A 22,868-nucleotide genomic window follows, 5' to 3' on the forward strand; every position below is an offset into this window, starting at 1 on the left:
TGTGTAATCGGTGAGAAGAAACATGAAACTGCCTGCTCAAGATCCCCAAGGAGTGGGGGAGCCCCTTACTGTGCATACATTGCTATTGAAGGCTGAAAAGTTTTGTATTACCTCCCTTGGATGCTTGAAGAGCTACTCTTAGGTGGTCAAGTTTGATAACATTAAAAAAACTAGGTCTACTCATGTGGTGACCTTTTACAATCGTGGGCTAAGTTGTTAAGGCTTGTTGATTGCTTCTTTACATTAGAGATGTGAGTTGTTGGAGTGCTTCTCTTGGCCCCATGAAGACTACTACTTCATGCTTCCTCTTTTTGCTTTGTTGATGTGCTTGTCCTAGTTGTTGAAATCTTCCATCTTGTAGGCTCCTTCTTGGCTGCTGGTCTTTGCTCTTTGGCTTGACACTTGGCTCTATGGTAGCTCCTTTGACGTGGATTTGTTGTCAATAGTCTCTACACATTGATTATCTCTTTGTCTCACTGGATTCATGGTCCCCATAATATGAAGGCGTCCTCATCAATTAGATCATCCACAATGGCAGCTCTTGCACAACCTTGCTTGCTGCACAGCCTCATTGACTCTTGGTATTTGCCACATAAGCTCTCCAGCTTTCAGAACAAGATCTACTAATATGTCCCATTTGGTTACAACTATAACAAACCATGTCTTTGTAAGAATTATGTTTTCTTGGACCCTTGTTGGGACAAAACTGCATTGGAAACACCTAATTGAATGTATGTGTAGCCTGGCCGGTGGATAAAGCCCTCCTGTAAAATCCATAGGCAGTGCTCTTCTCTGATATCTTATGCCTCTTGAGAGTACTCCTCTTTCTTGTCACCCTTAGCCAGCCACCATTTCCCTCTACACTTGGACTCACCTCTGCCATCTCCTCGATGTCCCATACCACTCTCAATCTTCTACCATCTCCAATACTTTGCCTCTATCTCCTTACTCAGTCCCCCCTTTGTCCCATATCTGTACCAGTCCCATCAGATACATCAGGCACACTAGATTTCATATGAGGCCAAAGAATACAGCTTGTCATGGAGTTCCTCGCCTGCGTGCACGAGAGCTAGAGCACGATCGTTTTATTCATAGCCTAGGTCAAGATGTACTACAGCTCCATAAGGAAATTGCTGCCATAGCGACAGCCCACACAGGACCTCACACCTTTGCAAGTACAGGAAAGGCACACCCTTCTACAACAGCATGACACAGCCTGCAAGGAGGGGAAGTGGGCTATTATTCAAGATGAGCGGTTTCTGATAGGCCCCTAATGGGCATCTAGTTCTCCCCTTGCATAGGGAAATGGGGTCTATGAGATTCAGAGCATCGAGAACCTGACCTGCAATGTTTGAAATCATAATGGCACCTTATGGTCAAATCCAAGGCAATTCTCAAAATCTTACACAAGACGAGATATAGCTTTCTATACAGAGACCCATCAGAGCCCAAAGCGCCCTTTGCCCATAGTCCGTGGATACACATGGGAGACAACCTATCGGGATGAGACCAAGGAGATAGATGGCGTGCATGGATCGAGAGTGGCAATACTTTACAAATCTTCTCTCATCAAGATGATCTCCGTAGAGAAACGTGGCACACGTCTAGATTCAGATCCGACGTCCCTCTCAATAGAACCTCTTCACTGCAATGTGCTAGTTCCCCCCTGAGGCCTCATACTTTCCCAGAGATCAATGTGAGGAGGCCGAGACATCATTGTACACGGCCTTGCATTTGGACATCGATTTCTTGAGCCGCGAAGAAGTCCTCCTTATTGGAGACTTCAATGTGAGGATGGGTATGCATCACATATCACTTCTCCATTTTCAACATGACTCTATCCTTTTGCCAAGTATTGAGGCAGGGATATCTCGACTATCTGTAGACAGGCGAGCTGCGGCCACATCTTACGGGCACACTTTCTTGGACATGGGCAAGATACATGATCTGGTCATTTATAATAGTATGGACTGATGGCCCTCCTCAGGTGGATTCAATTGCTTTCACAGGGGGGCGCTCCAATGTAGTTGACTACCTCATGGGATCCCCTACCTTTGCCCCGCATATCACTGACTTCTCTGTATTGCCACCACCACGAGGAACTGACCACACCTATCTTTTCTTTAATACATCCCCCGCCATACGATGTGTACCATGATGCCGCCCCTACACACTATTGTTAGAATTTAGAGCATCTCGTGTGTGGAGAGTGAGGGATTCTATGTGGGTGTGCCCTCCCTGGAAAGTAGTAGTTTACTCAGTTAGTCTTGGGGGCTGTTTACCAAGCCAGGATTATTGGTAGATTAGAGGGCTGTATTAAGGTGTTGTCTCAGGTTGGTCTTGCGCAGCTAACTAGGGCTAACCAAGATCGCCCTATGGCTAACTAAGGTCGGGTAGTCGGCTGACCATGGTGCAGGTCAGCCGACCTGACCTAGGTCGATCAAGCAAACCCACCATCTGACTGGTTTGGCTGTTTACAGCTCCTGCCCTCACACTCTAAATACGATCCCCTTACCACATGTGGATTGTTGCATTTCAACCTAACACAAACCTCTGGGTGGCATTATTTTCCATGCTATAAACAAAGTTATCTTGCCTCATTCAGTGTCCCCCTCTTTCTCTCTTTCTCTTGTACTCTCTCTCAAGTTTATGCTTCAGCATGTGCAATGTTGACAACGACATATCATGGCATGGTCATAGCCGCTCCCCTGTGTACTATGCACGTCTTTTCACATTACTAACAGATCTCAAGGACATCCTGCTCCAAGAAGATCGAGCCACTCTCATCATCCGCTCCCCCCATGAGGCACACTACACACTTTCGCACATACCACCATGGCCCCTTGGCCCAGCCTCCTACAATAGCTGATAAGATGATGAGTGTAAGACTTTACGCCACCAACTAAAATTTGAGACCAATCATCAAGTGAGGGATAGAAGAGGGTGGAAATCGGGATGAGCAAGGTTGAAATGTATGCAAAAGCTAAGGATAGAAGAGGGAAGAAGAACGAGAAATGATAACCCTCTAGGGTAATGTACCCTAAGACCTAACCCTCTCTTCACACCTCACGCTTAGATTATGACAACCCTTAAAGCCCCTCTCACCTTACCTCCTATCATAGCATTATTTTAAGGCCCTTGCACAATTCCCATAATAAGAAAACCCAAAACAAATACTAAGGCTTTGCCTTTGGTGTTAGAAATGACCCAACAGAGGGTACGCACAGCGGAAGATTGATAGAATGTGCATCCCTCTCTACTTTAGCAAGCAAAAAAGGGATCTGCTGAGCCAAGCAGGAAGAAGCAGAGACTAGAGTAGCTTATGCATTAAAGCTTTGATGATCTTTGTGGTACTACTCTATGTCAATAAAGAATACCATTTTCAAATTATTTTCTCTTCCCACTACAGAACATTGTTTCCTTTTCTAAATTGAGTATTATTTCCTTTTGCATGTTCTATTGAGATTTGATGTTGCCCAGGAGCTCACACAGTGTGGTGTAGGGTGTGATAGCACAAACTTCTTAAACTTACGTGCATAGAATAGATGTGCAGACTCATCAATAGACAATGAACCAACTAGATAGAGAAACCACCAAAATAATATATTTTCGTCCAAAGCTATGGACACAATACAAAAGAGATAGATCCAAAGTCCCACCGATGGTGTGGTCCTCTGATCTTACCACAAAGTACTCCTCCTATCTGCTGGCTATCTCTAGACTAGAGCCCCGTGCTCCACCTCGAGCCTCTGTAGACTTTCCGTCTAGATCCCTTCCACCTTGTTGTCTTTGCACCAGCCTAGGTGGGCAGCACTCTTAGCTAAGCCTGCAGCTCCTGTGTGCTCCCTTTACCTCCAGTGATGAGGCCTAGGGCAAGCTCCCTGCTGCTCCTTTCTGTTGGTACTTGTGCTGCTCCAAGTGATGATTATGGATAGGGGCCCCTTTTATAGGGCAAATCCCTACTCAAAATAGCCGACCCAAACTGGCCGACTTCAGGGTCTGTTTGGGCCGACCCTGGTCTGTAGGAATACATGCTGTAGGCAGCCCCTTTTAGGGTCCTTGTGGACCCCGCCTAGCCACATGGATTTCAGCCATTGGCCCAGACAATGCAGCCCTATATCCCGACCTGCAATGGTCCTCTTTTGCTGCCCAAAACCTGCCCATCTGTTGTGCCTCTTGCCTCTGCTGGTTCTGCCTCTGTTCAGCCTTCTTCTGGCCCTAGAGTCACCTGCCCATGCTCTGTACACCCTGCTGTGTGCAACCGTACAGGTCCGTACATCAGCTGACGTCAGTGCAATCTCATCGCAGCCTTTCCAGCCTGCAAACCCGGCTGGATTCCCTGCACAGTCTTGCTCCAGCCAATCCCCGCTGGCCACGTGGCATACCCGCAGTCCTTCTGCCTTCCATGGAGGCTGATAACTGCCTGGTCCTGTCCTTGGCAGCCCCCTCTCTTTGTTTTTCTCTCTGGGTGTGTTGCCCACATGGCATCCAATCAAATGCCCATTTGGCAACCCTGACCCTAGGTCCACCTCCCCCACGCTCTCCTCATATGGGGGCTTACAGATGGGGAGGTGTTGTACTCAAAGGCTCCGGGACTCCCACCAAGAGTCACACCTGGGTCACATCATGGTCACCTCAGCAACATGCCAAGTTGTTAGACCTTGGTCATACCTAGTCGCATCGTGTTCACATATGTTCACATCTTGGTCACTCTGGAACAAACACGGACATGACTTGACATGACTTGGACATGACTTGACATGGACATGACTTGGACATGACTTGACATGACTTGGACATGACTGGGGTATGACGGAAGCAATACATGACTGAAGAGTGCCAAACCTCAACCTCGACCCACCATGGTCAAAGTTGATCAGAGGGAAGTACTAGCGCAATGGTACACGGGATACACCTGTTGGTGCACAGGGGAAGCAGTCCAACAGTTAAAAGAGGTATAGGTGGTGCACCAACCCTCGCAACCAACTAGTGTCAGGAGCGCATGGAATGCTGGAGTGTTGTGGGAGCCATCAAGGGCGGAGCGGTCCACAAACAGTGGAATGGCTAAGGATGGCTAAGGATGCAAGAAGACATCCAATAGGAAGAAGGAAAGGAGATTGGTAGCGGGGGGTGGAGCAGAGGAGGAGAAGGTGAAGAGGGGGAAAGGGGAAAGGGGGGGGGGACATTCTCGCAGGGGCGGGAGGCGTGAGTGAAGGAGTGAGAGGCTAGAGTCAAGAGCACGTCCCATGTGTATCTTCTCCGGGTGTATCAATCATCTTGCTTTCTAATGAATTATGCTACTCCCCATCTCTGCTCGCTACTCTAAAATCTCTTTCTGTTGTGTTCTCCTCCACTCCTCTCCCTTCACCTGGTACAACGGACCTGTGTCATGTGGTTGAAGTTCTTTGCCGTTCATGTCGAGGGTTGGCTTTTATGATGTTGTTCCACTTTTATCTTCTTCTTGCTCACATCACTTCAGCACTTGTACCGCTTGCACATAGGTCGACTTCATCAACAAAGCTAACTTCATCAACAAGGCCAACTTCATCAGTAGAGCCGACTTCTACTGCAGGGCCGACTTCATCAGTGATGCATCCCCATCTTGGTCCGAACATCACTATCATCTCGGATGGAGAGCCACCGCAATCAAGGCAGCAGCGTGAGGTTCTTTCCTACTCTCAGAGCTCCAGTGCCTCTTCTTCCGACCATGGGGACTCAGATTACACCCCCTCTGCACGGAGACCACATTCAGAAGGGTCAGGTGGGCCAACAGAGATACAGAGCCCTTCGATAACCACCCCTCCTCTCTCCCACATTCGGGTTATGTTTAAACCTCTTCTGGATCCAAACCTCAAACTATCCTCGGTGTTGACATCTTCAGAGATCCAAACCCTTTGTCTAACCGAGTTCGACAAGGTCATCTTCCCTCCTGTGGATGTGGAACTGTGTACAGAATTCATCAGATCTTATGACTCTGTCACAGACACTTTTGAGTTCATGGGCTGCACGCAGCTTCTCACACCCAATTTGGTCTCACAGTACATGGGGCTCCCTGCTCTCCCTATTCAGCCTCCTTCCAATGATTCACCACATCTCCTTTCATTCCTTTCACAGTGCAAACCCAATAGGAGGGGATATGATTGCAAAAACGTTTTGGAAGGTGGAAGCAAAGAAGCAGTGATCACTCGCTACTTCTTCACTCGCTTCTATTCAGCACCCGGGCATTACTACATCACGAAAGGTATCCGTCTTGCTCTCAATGCTCTCTTCACCATCACTCGGTATGATTTTGCATCCCTCTTCTATTCAACATTCCGGGCCACGCACACGCAGAGGCACACACACATGTACTTGTGGACCTCACCTCACCTACCTCTTGCACCAGTGGCGGGCTGCAACACCTGCACTTTTTCCTCCACCTTCACATACTTCATCTTCTCCTCATCGTCCACCTTCCGCCCCTATGGTTCCCCACTTGATATCAGCTCCACTGGCTCTTTAGTGCAGCCCCAGCATCCTCGGCCTCTGCTGCATCAGTCTCTGTCCCCTCTTCCTCTCCAGTCTCCATACCCACTCTTGCTCCACCCACATCTGCAGCACAGGTTTCTGAGCCATCCCCTCTTGGGCCAGCCTCTGGAGCTTTGTCATCCGTTGCTCATGCAGGAGTTGCCTCTCCATCCATCCCCTTCGAGGCAGATTTTGAGTTCCCTGGTGATGTTCTTCTAGTCACTCCCCTGCCCTCCTCAGGTCTCACCCACCATGGCATGACATTACCACTTACTTCCCCCGCAGTCATGACCATTCCCCCTCCGATCATCTCATCACTCGTGACCATTCCCCCTCCGATCATCTCATCACGGTCAGTAGGGTTAGTAGGGTGCAAATATACGGACATTGGCCCCACCACTCAGGGGGATCCATCGACAGAAGTTATGGCAGCAGGGACCTCTGCCTTGGGATCTCGTGGTGGAGAGGCATCAGAGCGACACAGGTTATTGAACTTGAATCTTACTTTGGGAGCCACTGGTGACGCGAAGACACCACCCCAGGTACCTCAACGACTGACCCTTGATCTGAGTATGGAGGCTGCTGAACAAAACCTACTCGAAATTTGACCTGGCGAGGTTATTTTTGCTGGGGGTTCTCCGGACTCCCACCAAGAGTCACACCTGGGTCACATTCAGCAACATGCCAAGTTGTTAGACCTTGGTCATACCTAGTTGCATCATGTTCACATATGTTCACATCTGACATGACTTGGACATGACATGACTTGGACATGACTTGACCTCGACATGACTTGGGTATGACAGAAGCAATACATGACTGAAGAGTGCCAAACCTCAACCTCGACCCACCATGGTCAAAGTTGATCAGAGGGAAGTACTGGCGCAATGGTACATGGGATACACCTGTTGGTGCACAAGGGAAGCAGTCCAACAGTTAAGAGGTATAGGTGGTGCACCAACCCTCGCAACCAACTAGTGTCAGGAGCGCATGGAATAGACAGGAGAACACATGAAGCACGGGATTCACTGACCCAGAACAGGCTGGAGTGTTGCGGAAGCCATCAAGGGCGGAGCGGCCCACAAACGGTGGAATGGCTAAGGATGGCTAAGGATGCAAGAAGACATCCAATAGGAAGAAGGAAAGGAGATTGGCAGCGGGGGGTGGAGCAGAGGAGGAGAAGGTGAAGAGGGGGAAAGGGGAAAGGGGGGGGGGGACATTCTCGCAGGGGCGGGAGGCGTGAGTGAAGGAGTAAGAGGCTAGAGTCAAGAGCACGCCTCGTGTGTATCTTCTCCGGGTGTATCAGTCATCTTGCTTTCTAATGAATTATGCTACTCCCCATCTCTGCTCGCTACTCTAAAATCTCTTTCCGTTGTGTTCTCCTCTCCCTTCACCTGGTACAACGGACCTGTGTCATGTGGTTGAAGTTCTTTGCCATTCATGTCGAGGGTTGGCTTTTATGATGTTGTTCCGCTTTGGTCTTCTTCTTGCTCACATCACTTCAGCACTTGTACCGCTTGCAAATAGTTGACACCATCTACCGCTTGCACATAGTTAACACCATCGACTAGCACTCGCCTACGTACCATCAGTGACACTTATGGCATGTCTTACTCGCTTCTCGCACCAGTGGCCCTAGGCCTCCGGTAATACTTCCGGAAGTGTTAGGAACCCCCCCCTCAGACAGGAGATGACCTTTCCAACATTTGGCATGTCAAAAACAATGCACATATCAACCACCAAGTGGCACGAAGCCTTCAGGGTGGCCAAGAAAGGGGAAAACCAAGGAAAATACTTGTGAAGTTTCGGAACACCCAATCCCACGCTCACCCACAAGCATCACCTTAAGGGACACTGCATATGGAGTAATAAGGACCTTACGAGGAGCAAATATTCCCAAAAGCTAAAGGAGCTTGAAAAAAGCAAAAAAGCTAAAAAGGAAGGGAAACATGCATACATGAAAGATAGAGAAGGCTATCATCACGGCAAAAAAGATGGGAGGAAACAAACATAGGGACTCCAGAATCTTGACCCTGATGATCAAAGTGTGGAACAAAGAAGGATGGACCTTGGACAAGGTCATCGCAACGGAAGAGGAAATAGCTGATACAGATATACTTGTAACCTTGGAGACATGGGAGCCTGAGGGAAAAACATACCCGAAAATCCAAGGTTTTATAAAAACATCAAGATGGAATGCACACACACACATAGGAGCACGAGGGTTTGGTGGGATAGCATGCTACATTAAGAAGACATGGGAGAGGACAGCAAAAGTGATAAAGTGAATCCACACAAACAATATACGCGGTTAGAAACCATGGCAAAAGAGGGGAATATCAAATTGGCAGCATGCTATTTTGCACCCCCACAATCGCCCATCTACAAAAACAACAGCAGCATATCTTGAGAAGACCCCCTCATGCATTTAGGGGAGGATATAGCCAGGTTCTCCAAAGAGAATAACAATTATTCTTGCAAAAGATTTTGATGCATGAACAGTATCCATGCAAGGCATCATAACAACAGAGGGGAGAGAGCCCATATGGATGGATGAAGTGGAAGAGGACAGCGAACAAGACGAGGCTGGAAAAGGACATCAAAGGATACGGGGGAAATCACTCATATGGGAAGGCAACTCCTCACAATGTGTGGATCTTTTGGGCTGCAAATATCACAAGAGTATCCACAAGCGAAACAGCTCAAGGATGAAGTGTGGTTGATATGTGATCACAAACTCGCATGCACAACGCTGTTAAAAATGAAATCCCTACAAAGGGTATCCCACAGTGGAATATTGATAGGGCATCCCCAGGAATTATACCCAGAAGTGTTTCACTACGGAATCAATCTTCTGTACTTGTGTGTACTTCACGACCATAAGTGTGCGCAAGCTAGTAAATAGACAGAGATCCAAGAGAGTTATAGCACCAACAAAAGTATATTTCCGTCCACAAGTGATACAATAAACAAGAGACCTGAGTCCCACCAGTGACCAAACCGTCGTCCTCAGTCCCTACAACAAGCTGTATTACTGTCACATTGGCTCTTCTCGATCCTGCGAGGGAAAGGCAATGTGCAACTTCTTGTGATGAAGAAGGATGATTACAAGACACAATTGCTGATTGGGCTAAGGTCAAGGAGATGCTATGCAATAGTTGCGAACAAAGAAGAGGTCACCCTTTCGAATGGGAGCTGGCTAATTCTTGTAAGTTCATTCCAGATGACAAAAGTCAGCTCACATCATACAGTAGCCAATGGCAAGCTCATTTCAGACGTCAAGTTAGCTCACATCATACAGTAGCAAATGGCAAGCTCATTTCAGACGTCAAAAGTCAGCTCACACCAAACACCCATGAGGTTAAGAGATGCACAAGAATGCTCTCCCAGATTCCAAGAGAGCCAAGGCAAAGAAATCGGGTACAGCAATGATGAGACAGTTGATTTTATGCCCATCACCTCAAACTCTCTGGCGTCCCCATACAAAGGGTTAATGTTCAACTTCAACACGGCAGCTCATGTCAAGATGCCTACAATGCAAGAGATGGTTGGCTTGCTCTATCAGGAAGAGCAGACGTTCAACTATGTTTCATCAAAAAACAAGTTTTTTTAAAAATGCAACCATTATGAGTATCTTATCTGTTGCAGACAAAAATACCACTGAAATTCAATCCATACATATACTTCGATTAGAAACAGAAATTTCAGCTGGCAGCCAATGAAGTATCCCGTGTGATCATGATAAATGCCCCAATTCTTTTGAGCGAATCCATAGATATTGGTTGCTCCTCAAACGTGTGGCAAATACTTATTTAGTACACCATCACTCTCTGGTTGTTGATTTCTTACAACAGACGAATCGGTGCATACCTTTTCTGCTTGAATTTAAAGCCTGTTCTAAAAAGTCTCCTGCAGATTTAGGCAGTAAGACAGCTGGAATCGTTATATCTACAAAGTTTCCTGGCTCATTTGCATCACACACCATTTTGTATAACTCTGCCAAAAAAGAAAGGTATAAGATAATATTTAAAAGAGGCTGAAGTACAAGGATGAATAAAACAGACATACAAACATAAAACCATTCAGCAATATCTGTCTTACTAAAATTTATAGCATCCAATATCTATTGCTTTACTAACATTAGTGCACGTGTAAAAGAGAACAAAACCACAGAGAGAAAAAAAAGGTCCCTTCTGTGATTACAGGTGGCCTACGACTATAGCCTACTATGATATTCCAATTCAAATGGTGGTCACTCTAGCTCTTGTTGCTTTGTTGCTTTGTGGATTTCCGCAAGGCATTTGACACGATTCCGAGAGCCCACCTCATACGGCGCCTACAGGACTTGGGTTACGACCAAGAGATCATTTGGGCTGTCATGGCACTTTACAAGAGAGTTTCAGGGAGAGTCCGAATGGACAGACGAGATCATGAGCACCATCGGGGTCAAACAAGGGTGTCCTTTGTTGCCTACCTTGTTTGGCCTCTCATTGGTGAGCTTGAGACAGTGACGCGGACACAGGGGGGTGTAAGTTGCTCTCTCTTGTGGGCACGCTGATACAGATTTTGCTCTACGTAGATGACGTGGCTCTCTTGTCTTCCTCAGCAGAGGGGCTTCAAAGACACCTAGACGCACTACAGTCCTTTTGTGAGTCTCATGATTTGAAGGTCAACCTGAGTAAAACCAAGGTCATGATCTTCAATACATCTCGAGCCATCATGCGTCAGGAACAGTTCACATTTGCGGGGTCATCTGTTGAGATAGTTTCATCATACACTTATCTTGGGGTTATCTTCTCCGGACAAACTTCACTATGAGACCCGCGATGCAGGCACGCTTGAGTAGAGGGTATGCTTCATTGGCCAGATTAGAGAGGCAGTGCTTCCGCCCACACTTTCAAGATCCACACACCAAGGGGTTGCTTTTTGACTCCTTGGTTCGCCCAACGGGGATGTATGGCAGCCCTTGTTGGGGGCCAGACTTGTCGGATACAGAGTGTGGGCCCGTGTGAGCGGCTACAGGTTCTCATGTTATCACGGATGATTCGTGGTAAGTCATCCGTTCCTCACCAAATCATTCAAGCTGAGTTTGGGTCACCCCCTTTACAGCTAGATGCTGCAATTCAGGTCATCACGTATCTGTACCGAGTTAGGGAATATGGGGATTATACCTCGGGGCGTAGTAGGCTACCACGGATAGCTCTATCCTCCTCTATGGCACTTGTAGCAGGAGGAGACCAAAGGTGCTGGTATGCACGTACAGAGAGATGGTTTGAGCGATTGGGGCTCCACATGGATAGACTACCTCCCTTCCAGTACAGCATGGATGCTCCGTTTTCTCCCCTCTTATCACACGAGGTCAACCAGGTTATCCGTGAGGATCTACTACAGCTACATACATTTCAAACCTGGTTGGGACCGAGTGAACTCCCAATGAAGCTTAGCTTCTACAAAGATCACTTCTTACATATCACAGCGGAGGGTTTCATTGACCCACTAAGATACACGCAGATTCACCTACCCCACTCGTTGAGGATCTCTCTTGGGCAGTTCTGCATCTCTTCACACAGACTTCGCATCGAGAGCAGCAAAGCAAAGCGACTACCCAAGGAGAGGCACATATGCACACTGTGTGACATGCAGGAGGTTGAGACAAAGGAGCATTTCATCTTCAGGTGGTGTCCTGTGTACTATGAGATCCGAGGACATTTCCACTGCCTCTTCAAGGATAGTTATGGGATTTAGGCATGTTTCCTCTCCTACCCAGACCAGCGGTGTTTGGCAAGTTTCATTCATGAGGCACTTAGACAACGTGAGAGGATACTCTGAGCACGGAGACAGGAGCAGACTTCTTCCTCGGCTGATCCCTCTCAAAGCTCTATCACGGAGTTCTTTCAGCTAGATCACATGGACCCCCACGAGATGAGGCCTCGACATGACCGTGACCCGGAGCCTGTGACCCGACAGCTCAGACAGAGGATCGACACACAGATCACACTTGGGGACATCCCCTCCTTGTTTAGAGTTGGAGCCCGACCGACGGGGGTCACAGTAGCCCTGATCAAACGCAGAGCTACCACCAAGAGACGTGCCACCTCTGAGCGGCCGACAGCACTCTATTGCCGACTTCATGCCTCCACTGCCTCATCCATCCTGATATCTTGCTGCTGCCGATGATGATGATGATATTGATGATGATGCTGAGATTGATATATAGTCGACCATCGACATGACTATGTTGTACTTAGGACTTAATACCGCCATTCTGCATTTTTGCATTTTGCTTTGGTATGGACGCTCGTTTAGTAGCTCCACTACCACAGCTTGTTGTATCAGGATTTTCACAGTCTCATAGACCCATCGGTCTTCCGAAGACTTTAATAAACTTTCTTTCTTTCTTAAACTTAGTGTATCCTTCACATGCAATTGGCCTTGAAGTCGTAAATGACGTTTAAATTGTTACAAGATGGGTACACATGATGGAAGCAAAGATTTATGATAGACTCAGGATTTTCAAACTCAGATGGCAGATTATGCTTGGGTGCTGTTGAAAAAATACGTGTAGCTTTGCTTCCCAAGTGGTTTTCTTCATGGCTTATAGTTTTGCTTTGCATTCTCTTTGTAAAACCTTTGTCTTTCTCGTGCTTGCTTGCTTCTTCTCTACCCCCTGACCAAAACCATAAACAAGGCACTGTATGTGTTTTTGTGGACTTTAGGAACATATCTTGACACATATACCTTGTACAACGCTTGGGAAAGGATAGCAACAAATTGATGGCTCCCAATATCTGAGAAAAACCACAGATTGATAAACTAGAAGAATGGATGAGGCTAGACCATAGAAAAGAAATCCTAATGCTTGTCAAGCATGCAATTAATGGTATGCGTTCATTGCAACAATTGCACAAACAATGTTGGTCTTCATTGCCCCTCCTCTTATTGTTATATGTATATGCAGATGGTATATAGTCAATGGATAATTGTGGCCGATAAAGAAGCTTAATGCCTTGAAAAACTTCCAGCTCTCTAACGTATAGGTAAACATTACTATTGGTTATTGGAACTCTTGGGGATAGATGCATCTAATCTCGCAGACAAGGAGCTGGCCCTTAGAAGATATCTGTTAATGTCGAGATATGGTATGAGCTAAGAGAACAGTTGGCTTCATGTGGCAGCTAATGCAGAAGATGAGGATCAGTTCAAATGACCTTGAGATGGAAATGGAAAAGAGGATAGATATCCCAAGAGAAGATAGGGTAACAGTTTGTCAAATATGTGAGATAGATAGAGCAGAAGATGAGGACCACACTCTCGATTTGTCCATGACGGACCCTACCAAGTCTTTTTCGGGATTGGATCAGGCAGGTCACTCACGATGGGAGTCAACACAAGGAGATAGGAATCTGGGGGATGACGTCCAGTGGAGTGGCTGAGGATTAGAGTGATTGGCTGTTTGAGATGGAGCTGGACCACTGAACCCACACCATTCTGGAAATGGCAGAACCACACTTGATGGTGCCTATGGTTACGGGAGCGCAGGCTGAGGTGCCTTTCTCTTCTCCTATACCACCTGCATTGGCAGACGGGTTTAGTTGGATGCATCGGCATAGAGCCCCTTATAAGAGCAGCAGAGGCACATGAGGTCCTCACTAGATTTTGGCCCCGCCTATGGACTAGCCTATTCCCAAGGAAGATCTCATACTTCTTCTTACTAGTGGTCCATGGAGATCCACTCATAGGACTGTGGATGAGGGTAGATGGGGCTTGTCATGGTTGTGCCATGGGAGACCTTGAGACGATAGCCCATTGCCTGTGGAGCTGCACAGCAGCACAGAGGTTTTGGAAATGCTCTCTTAGAATGGAGGCCAAGATGCAACGGGTAGAGCAGATCTTCACTTGGAGCATGGCAGCCTGACTGACAAAGGGGTGTCATGCTTTCCCCATCGAGATGTTCTCTCTGACCAACAGGGTAGATGGACTGAGTGTCACCTGCCAAGACCTTCAAGAAGCGGTTGGCAAAGTCTCAAGTTCTCACCAAAGGGCATCGTTTTGGAGACGGTCGCAAGCATTACTACCTTGGATATCTGGGTAATCCCTGTAGTATAGTGATGAGGGGGCAGAAGACGCATCCTGCAGCCATCCTCATCAACATATGGCATGATATCATCTATACTCTGTAAGCCATATGGAGCATGGGATCGAGGGGTCTAGGAAGACCGCCAGGAATGGAACGCAATCACTTTTTACTTTCTCATGGATCAAGGATCTGCTGGTTGTACAGCCCTCCACCCTCGTTATTGGCACCTAATTCTGGGATACCCTATGCAAACTCGGCTCCTGAGAAGCAGGCTGCATAGCAGCCAGTTTTTCTGTTTCACACATTGCGGATCTGTATCAGTTTTTCTCAAGTTTTCTAGTAGACAGTTCTCAAGGAAAAAAAAGAGAAGCTTGCCACACCTCTCAAGGGTGTTCAAGTGAGTCAGGTTCAGGTTCATGAATAGTGCAACTGAACATAAACGATCAACTTTACATTTGCATCCTTATACAATGAATAGTCTCTCCTATTACATCTTTCATATTATGTATTCCCCCTGGCCAGATCAAGAAAGAGTAGCAAACAACACAACTTGTAAATATAAACCTCTTAGTACCAAAATGGTTTTTCGTATTTATAACATAGATACAAACTCCGGGTTTTCAAAGCTTGATGGATGCTCAATTAAGTGTTCTGCTGTCAGTTGAAATTTGAAGACCATACATGACATTTGTAGTTCTCCGCTTCGGCTTCTATTGAGCCATGTGGTAAGTAGATAAGTTACAACTGTAGGCAAAGCCGAAGGAGGCTAGAGCAACCATCTCAGAACTATAGGTTAAACAGCTTCTCGCTTTTTCCAGGCAAGTGAGAGCTTCATCCAAGATTGTATAGGAACTTGAAATCAATTCATCCACAGGAATGAAAAGAAGCAAATACGCTGAAAAATACAAAGTAAACATGGAAGAAGAAGCTTTATACAGTTACATAATCAATTAGCTTTTATTACTTGGACTACTGAGATTAATGTAGTTCATCCTGCATCTTTTAGACAGACAAATTGGTATGAGAAGCTTTTACAGTATAAAATATGTCATAGGCCATATTGTGAGGTTTAAGAACGGTGCATAAAGGGTGTGCAATGCATGCCAAAAGTAGGGCCCATCTAGGAAAGACTCCAGACTTTGATTGAGAGCCCCACAAAGCCATGATTGCACAAATATTTTACTAACAGTGTTCGCCATGCTCACTAAACTTGTGCTACTGACTTATGTGCACGAGCATCAAACTTATAGTGAATGAAGCATAGTGCAAAATTTGTGTTTTCTCTCTACAAAATGAACAGAAGCTCCTGTCCCAGTCCTTGTGAGTCCCAAAAAATAGTATTCCTGTTTACCATCGAAGGGTTGATGAGATGCCTGTCAAAGCTAGAGACGTTGCCAACAATGTATTCACCCTCTCACGGGCTAATATACACACACCCTAGGGAGTCCATAACACCATGCACTAATCAGGGCCATACCAGGTTGCAGCCAAAGGGACACGGCTTACCCCTGTGAGTTTGCACCCTTAGGATCTGATGAATTCAAAAACAAATCGCACCATCTAAAATTCTGAGGTCAACCGCTTCAATCTACTGGGCACTGAGAAATCTAAATTGCATAAGGAATCAAGAATAATTGTTGATCCAGAAGTTGATGCAAAATAAAGATATAACTATGTGCATACAAATAAAAAAAGTTAATAATATAGTATGTAAACAACCTTCTTTCGTGTTCACTACCAGAAGAGCGGTTGCCCCCACTGCCTGTGCAACTCTTGCTTTTGTTGTGAAGGTACAGTCTCCTCTTCGAGCTAATGCAGCATACCCATTTAACTGAGAAATCCCGTTGAATTTGATTCAGATTATATTGTAAGAACCAAAAGTCAAAATTGCCGATTTCACTGTAACATTCATTAAAAATTCAGACTTCCTTAAACCTGGTTGGAAGACGAATGGCAGCAGGTGGCTGGTTTAGCAGCTTCAAGTTTAAATATGCGAGCCTCTCGTGCATGTGACTCCATAGCTTTGCCAAAGCGTGCACTGACTCCTACAACCTCGCCTGCTTCAATCCCATCTATCCAACTTTGGACTTTTACCTGCGCCAAGGTATAGAATTAAGTAGAATGAGTGCTAATTAGGAACAAGGATGGCATATCACTTGCACTGCTCCGCCTCTTCTCTCCAAGGGTAGTCAAACCATGTGAGAAAGATATTAAACCATATACATTCTAAATCAATTAGCTCTAGGAGCCATATGTAAGGAACATGAAAACAGAAAGTAAGCAAGCACATCAGTTAGGCTATCAAATTCCTCATTTTGTATTCCATCATGGAACATTCTTATTGCAACCATTGAAACATATCAGGTTTACGCGATCTTATTTGATGGCTCGCCATCTCTCTAAAGAAGTCATACCCGACAAGCGTTTCATTGACACAAGATACTAAGCACATGGAGTCATTAATTTCCACACAAAAAAACACAGTGCACTGAAGGGGTCCAGACTGTATTAGCAAGCATTTGAAGTACCGTTCTGGTTATTCACAACCTCATATAATGCTGCTACACACACACACACACACAAACCCCTACCCTTGTAGGACTAGAAAATATCCAACTGTACAAATTCATATTTTTGTTGTTCTAAAGTCCAATTTTCTATAATATAAATAAATGAGAAAACAAAAAAGAAGAAAAATGAGCTAACACCATTTTTTTTTAAAGCAAAAGGTAGACATACCTAGCAAAGAAAGCAATGCTTATGCCATCATCAATGCCCAAGCATAAGCAACTATACTGGGTTTCTAAAGACCCGCGGAGTCCAATGCTTACTAAAGTACGTCAATTAAACAAAAGGGAAAGATAACAAGGAATAAAGAACAAAGGAAGAAGGTGACAAAGCAAAAATAAACAAACAAATCAAGAAACAAAAGAGACCCAAAAACAGGAATGATCTCTCTCTCTCTCTCTCTCTCTCTTCTCTTCTCTTCTCTCTCTCACCCCTCACCCGCTCAGCCCCCCCCTCCCTCACCCACTCAGCCCCCTCCCTCACCCGCTCAGCCTCCCCCTCCCTCACCCGCTCAGCCCCCCCTCTCCCCTCACCCGCTCAGCCCCCTCTCCCTCACCGCTCAGCCCCCTCTCCCCTCACCGCTCAGCCCCCTCCCTCACCCGCTCAGCCTCCCCCTCCCTCACCCGCTCAGCCCCCCCCTCCCTCTCCCTCACCCGCTCAGCCCCCTCTCCCTCACCCGCCCAGCCCCCTCTCCCCTCACCGCTCAGCCCCCTCCCTCACCCGCTCAGCCTCCCCCTCCCTCACCCGCTCAGCCCCCCCTCTCCCCTCACCGCTCAGCCCCCTCTCCCTCACCCGCTCAGCCCCCTCTCCCTCACCCGCCCAGCCCCCTCTCCCCTCACCGCTCAGTCTCTGCCCCTCTGTCTCAGCCTTGTCCCCCCAGCCCGCCCGCACAGTCCCTCTCAGCCCCGCAAGCCCACTCCCTCCCTGCGCAAGCCTCTGTTGGAAGGGAAGGGGGTTTAAGGAAAGTCTTAAACTCCCCCCCCCCCCCCGTGTGAATAGACCTACAGCAAGTGTCCTTAAAGTGAAGGAAACAGAAAATAGAGTAAAAAAAGGGGCAAAAAGAGGCAGTTTTGAAACAGAAAACAGAGTAAAAAAGGGGCAAAAAGAGGCAGTTTTGAGAGCAGAGAATTCAGCAGCTCCACCATGGCCCTCAGAGGCAGTTTTGAGCAGAGAATTCAGCACTTCCAGGAGTAAGGAGATGCCACAAACAAGGAGCTCCACCATGGCCCTCCAAGGAGCAAAAGTAGAGAAAGATAAAAGCATAGGCAGCAGTACAAGAGCCGAAGAGGCAAGTTCTTCTTTACCCTTAACATCTCCTTCCCCACCACCTCCAACGACCTCCCTCCCTTGCCTCCACCCCAACCCTTTCCTACCCACCTACTTTACTCAATCCTCCTGTGGCTCCGACCCCATCTCCTTTACTTCCATCTCCCCCATCACTTCCGGTTACCTCCCTTGCCTCAATCCCAACCCTTTCCTACCCACCTCCTCTACTCAATCCTCCTCCTCCCCCTCCTTCAGCTTCACCTCCTCCTCTTGCTCCCGTTCATTCCTCCCTAGCCCTTTCCCTTGCTTATTCCTCCCCTCTCCTGGTCCCTACCCATCCTCTTCCTTCCTCTTCCTCCCCTCCCCTAGTCCCTACCCATCCTCTTCCTTCCTCTTCCTCCCCTCCCCTAGTCCCTACCCATCCTCTTCCTTCCTCTTCCTCCCCTTCCCTATTCCCTACCCGGCCTCTTCCCTCCTCTTCTTCCCCTCCCCTAGTCCCTACCCAGCTTCTTCCCACCTCTCCCCACCGACCCTCCCTTTCAGCCCCTTCCTCCCCTAGTGTAGGCTCTTCTTCGGTCCCTGACTCCCTACTTCCTTCTACCGGATCTCTCTCTTCAGGACCTCCATTTTCTGCACCCCTCCTTTACTCACCTTCTTACCCTCTTACCCCCTCATCCTTGTACCCCCTCTCCCCTTCACCCTCCACAACGGAAGCAATCCTGGCAGATAATCTGCGCTTGAGAGATTTAGTTATGCAGTGCATGGAGACTTGCAGACTTCAGGGCGCTGCGATTCAGTCTCTCACAGCACAGATACACACACTGACTGATCAGCTATCGACAGTTGAGAGTCATAGATCTGATCAGGACTCCCATATTCGCCAGCTTCATACCAGAGATATTGATCGGGACATCCAGTTACGGACACATGCTGAGCGCATAGTGCAGCTGGAGGCACGCATTCAGGAGCATGTTGTGGCATGCGATGATCGCCTCCAGCAGCTGCATGTAGCTCCTCCAGCTAGTGCAGCAGTTGAGGAGAGGTTGGCCACACTGCAGACAGAGGTACAGAAGACCTCAGAGTGGGTGGACGTTGTGCGTAGAGCCCCACAGGCCCAGCAGACCACAGTCTCTGAGACTATTGCCGAGAGTCAGCGGCGAGCTCAGAAGGCCCTCAACATCCGCATCCGCGGAGTTGAGCGATCAGATACGAGATCAGCCATGGATCAAGCGACAGATTTCATATCTGGGACACTCGGAGTTCAGGATCATGGCATAGTAGCTGCATATCGAGTTGGCCGGGATCCAGCACGGCACCAGCCACTTATCATCAGATTCAGAGATGCTGAGGCCCATCTCGCAATATTACGAAGGAGATCCAGATTGAGGGACCATCCACAGATTCACATGGATGAGGACCTTACAGCTCTTCAGTGGGAGGAGCATAGACGTCTCATTGCACAGAGGGATGTTGCCCGTCGTGAGGGCAAGTGGGCCGTGATCAGAGAGGGCAGACTTTTGATAGGAGCTATGCGATCTAGACCGGCTGGAGCTCACAGTTGACGACACGAGGCCTATGGGACACGTAGCCTGCCAGATAGCTTGAGTTTCGCAGTTTGGAACTGTAATGGTTCCCTCACAGCTCAGCCTGGCAACTTACGAGAGGCCTTTTTTGATCAGGACATCGTCTTCTTTACAGAGACCCATGAGAGCCCAGAGAGAGGCTTGCCGCAGGTAACAGGGTATGCCTGGGAGTCTGTCTTTCGACAGCAGACTAGACGATCAGGAGGAGTCAGAGGATCTGGCGGTGTGGCAGTTCTTTATAGAGAGCATCTCAGATCGATACTCACAGTCATGAGGAGAGACCATCGGGCCAGATATATTTGGGTACGGATCAGGAGACCCCCCCTGAGAGACTTGTTTATTGCAGTATGCTACTTTCCCCCGAGACAGTCTCGTTATGCCTCAGATGGACTAGGACAGTCACCTTTTGAGGATTTGTCAGCCGATGTATTAGAGTACTCACGCCGCGGAGAGGTCATCCTTTTAGGAGACTTCAACGCGAGGACATCAGACAGACAGGCAGAGATTTTGGACTTTGCTGAGGATCCAGTCTTAGTTCCAGCTGCCCCAGATGAGAGTTTTCCACGCTTATCTTCAGATAGAGGGGTAGAGGTGACAGATCAGGGACATCGCCTATTGGAGCTTCTCTCATCGCACGGCATGGTCATTTATAATGGACTTCGACAGTGGCCGCATTCATCCACAGCCACATGTTTTCCCTTCGCAGGTGGTGGTACGAGCGTCATTGATTACGTCTTGGGTCCCCCGACTTTAATCCCTTTTGTACATAACCTCACAGTCGACCCTTTTATGCCTTCAGCCGATCATGCACGTCTGCACTTTATTCTTACCCAGATTCCTCATGCCCCCCCTTCTAGACATCATGAGCGTCAGCCATACTATGAGGTTCATTTTGACCACCAGTTTGATGATATTTATAGCCAGCACCTGAGTGGTCTTCTCCGTCCGCACCTTCTCGATGCCCTACCCTCCACACAGGATCGGTGGGACCTTGTACATACCTCCATCATCTCAGCAGCCCACAAGTCCTTCCCCGTCACTTGCCACACATCCAGTCCTCCACCAGTCGGTCTTGTGCCTTGTAATGGATGGTATGATGAGGAGTGTAAAGAACTCCGCAGGAAGCTTCGCCTTGAGACACAGGAGAAGTCTCCCCTCCTCATTGAGACCAAGAAGAGTTACAAGCGTTTGGTGCGACGCAAAAAGTGCCAATTTCTAGCCCGGAATGAGGAGGAGCTGAGAAGCTTACTTTTCAGCTGTGATTCCAAGGAATTCTGGAAGAAATTCCTTCGCTTGAAATCTCAAACTCCTCTTACAGACCCGCAGGTTTGGCTTGCCTATACTTCCACTTTATATGATATTCCAGACCAGCCACAGATCGACTTATCCCATGTGCCTAGACCCACCTCCTCTGCCTTATTCTCATCCAATAGTGTCCGAGCAGCAGCTCATCGTTTGAAGACTGGGAGAGCTAAGGACCGTGATGGATTGCAAGCGGAGTATGTAATCCATGGGATTGATGCCTTAGCTACAGTCCTCTCCCGTCTTTTTAACGAGTCCATTTGTACAGGTCTTCCACCTAGTTGGCTAGAAAATACTATAGTACCCATACACAAGTCGGGGGATCCTTTGGAGGCGTCGAACTACAGGACCATTATGATTGGCCATGTCATGGCCAAGATTTATGCGACCATTCTAGAAGGACATATAAATGACCATGCCGAGGCGACAGGCATGAGAGCTAGAGGGCAGGCACGATTTCGTGCAGAGCACTCGACTCTAGATCATATCTTCACACTCAGGGCTTTGATTGAGGAGGCGAAGTCACGTAAGCAACGGCTCTATTGTTGCTTCGTGGACTTCAGAAAGGCATTTGACACTGTGCCGCGTTTCAGACTCTTCCAGCGACTTCGTGACTTGGGATTCAATGGGGAGATTCAATGGGCGATCATGGCCTTGTATGAGAGAGTCACAGGTAGAGTCAGGACACGGGCGGGGCTGTCGGGGGAAGTATGCAGTACGATAGGGGTGAAGCAGGGGTGTCCTTTGTCTCCGACACTCTTTGGTCTCTATATCGATGAGTTAGAGATGTACATACAAACGATGGGTGGTACAGGTTCTTTACTGGCAAGATCCACGATACCGATTCTCCTCTATGCAGATGACGTGGTTCTTATTTCTTCCTCCCAGCAGGGTTTACAGGCACATCTCCATGCACTCCACAGCTTTTGTCAGGACAGAGGGTTGTCTGTAAACCTTGGGAAGACCAAAGTCATGGTCTTCAACACGTCATACCAGGTTTATAGGAGAGGCGAGTTCTCTTTCACATTTGATGGGCAGGAGGTGGAGCTAGTCAGGGAGTATACATATTTGGATGCCACATTTAGAGGTCCAGTCTTCACCATGACGCATGCAGCATGAGATAGGATCAGTAGAGGGTATGCCGCCTTGGCTCTTCTCGAGAGGCAGTGTGCACAGTCACATTTTCAGCATCCTGACACGAAGTCCTTACTTTTCGATACGCTGGTGAGACCTGCAGTCATGTATGCTAGCCCCTTTTGGGCAGGAGATCTCAGTGTTGCAGATTGGAGACGAGTAGAGAGGTTACAGATCATCATGTTCTCCAGATTGATCAGAGCGAAGCCCACGGTACCGCATCAGATTACGTTCGCAGAGTTCGGAGCTACACCCCTAGCGCTAGATGCAGCATTTCAGTCAGTTACATACTTGCATAGGATCAGGGCGCTCGGAGACTCAGCAGCAGGCAGAGCACGATTACCGTGGCTAGCACTGACATCCTCGCAGATGTTAGCGGAGAGAGGTCATACTTTTTGTTGGTACCACACACTCTCCACATGGCTCACCTC

The 22,868-nt window shown here is 47.7% G+C and overlaps 1 protein-coding gene across 1 annotated transcript in view; it reads right to left on the reverse strand.

Moving 5' to 3' along the window:
- The window catches only part of SPPL2 (SIGNAL PEPTIDE PEPTIDASE-LIKE 2), a 136,807-nt gene that overhangs the window by 92,575 nt on the left and 21,364 nt on the right, over positions 1–22,868 (reverse strand). The window contains exons 2-4 of the mRNA XM_087397133.1: positions 16,520–16,678; positions 16,304–16,415; positions 10,378–10,503 (exon numbers count right to left, since the gene is read on the reverse strand). Of these exons, the coding sequence (XP_087253259.1) occupies positions 10,378–10,503; positions 16,304–16,415; positions 16,520–16,678 (397 nt within the window). The remainder of the gene's footprint in view (positions 1–10,377; positions 10,504–16,303; positions 16,416–16,519; positions 16,679–22,868) is intronic.

This window comes from Dipteris shenzhenensis, chromosome 26 (assembly GCF_047967505.1).
Source record: "Dipteris shenzhenensis isolate YYH24624 ecotype China chromosome 26, Dip_SZ_1.0, whole genome shotgun sequence".
In the NCBI taxonomy this organism is placed as follows: Eukaryota; Viridiplantae; Streptophyta; class Polypodiopsida; order Gleicheniales; family Dipteridaceae; genus Dipteris; species Dipteris shenzhenensis.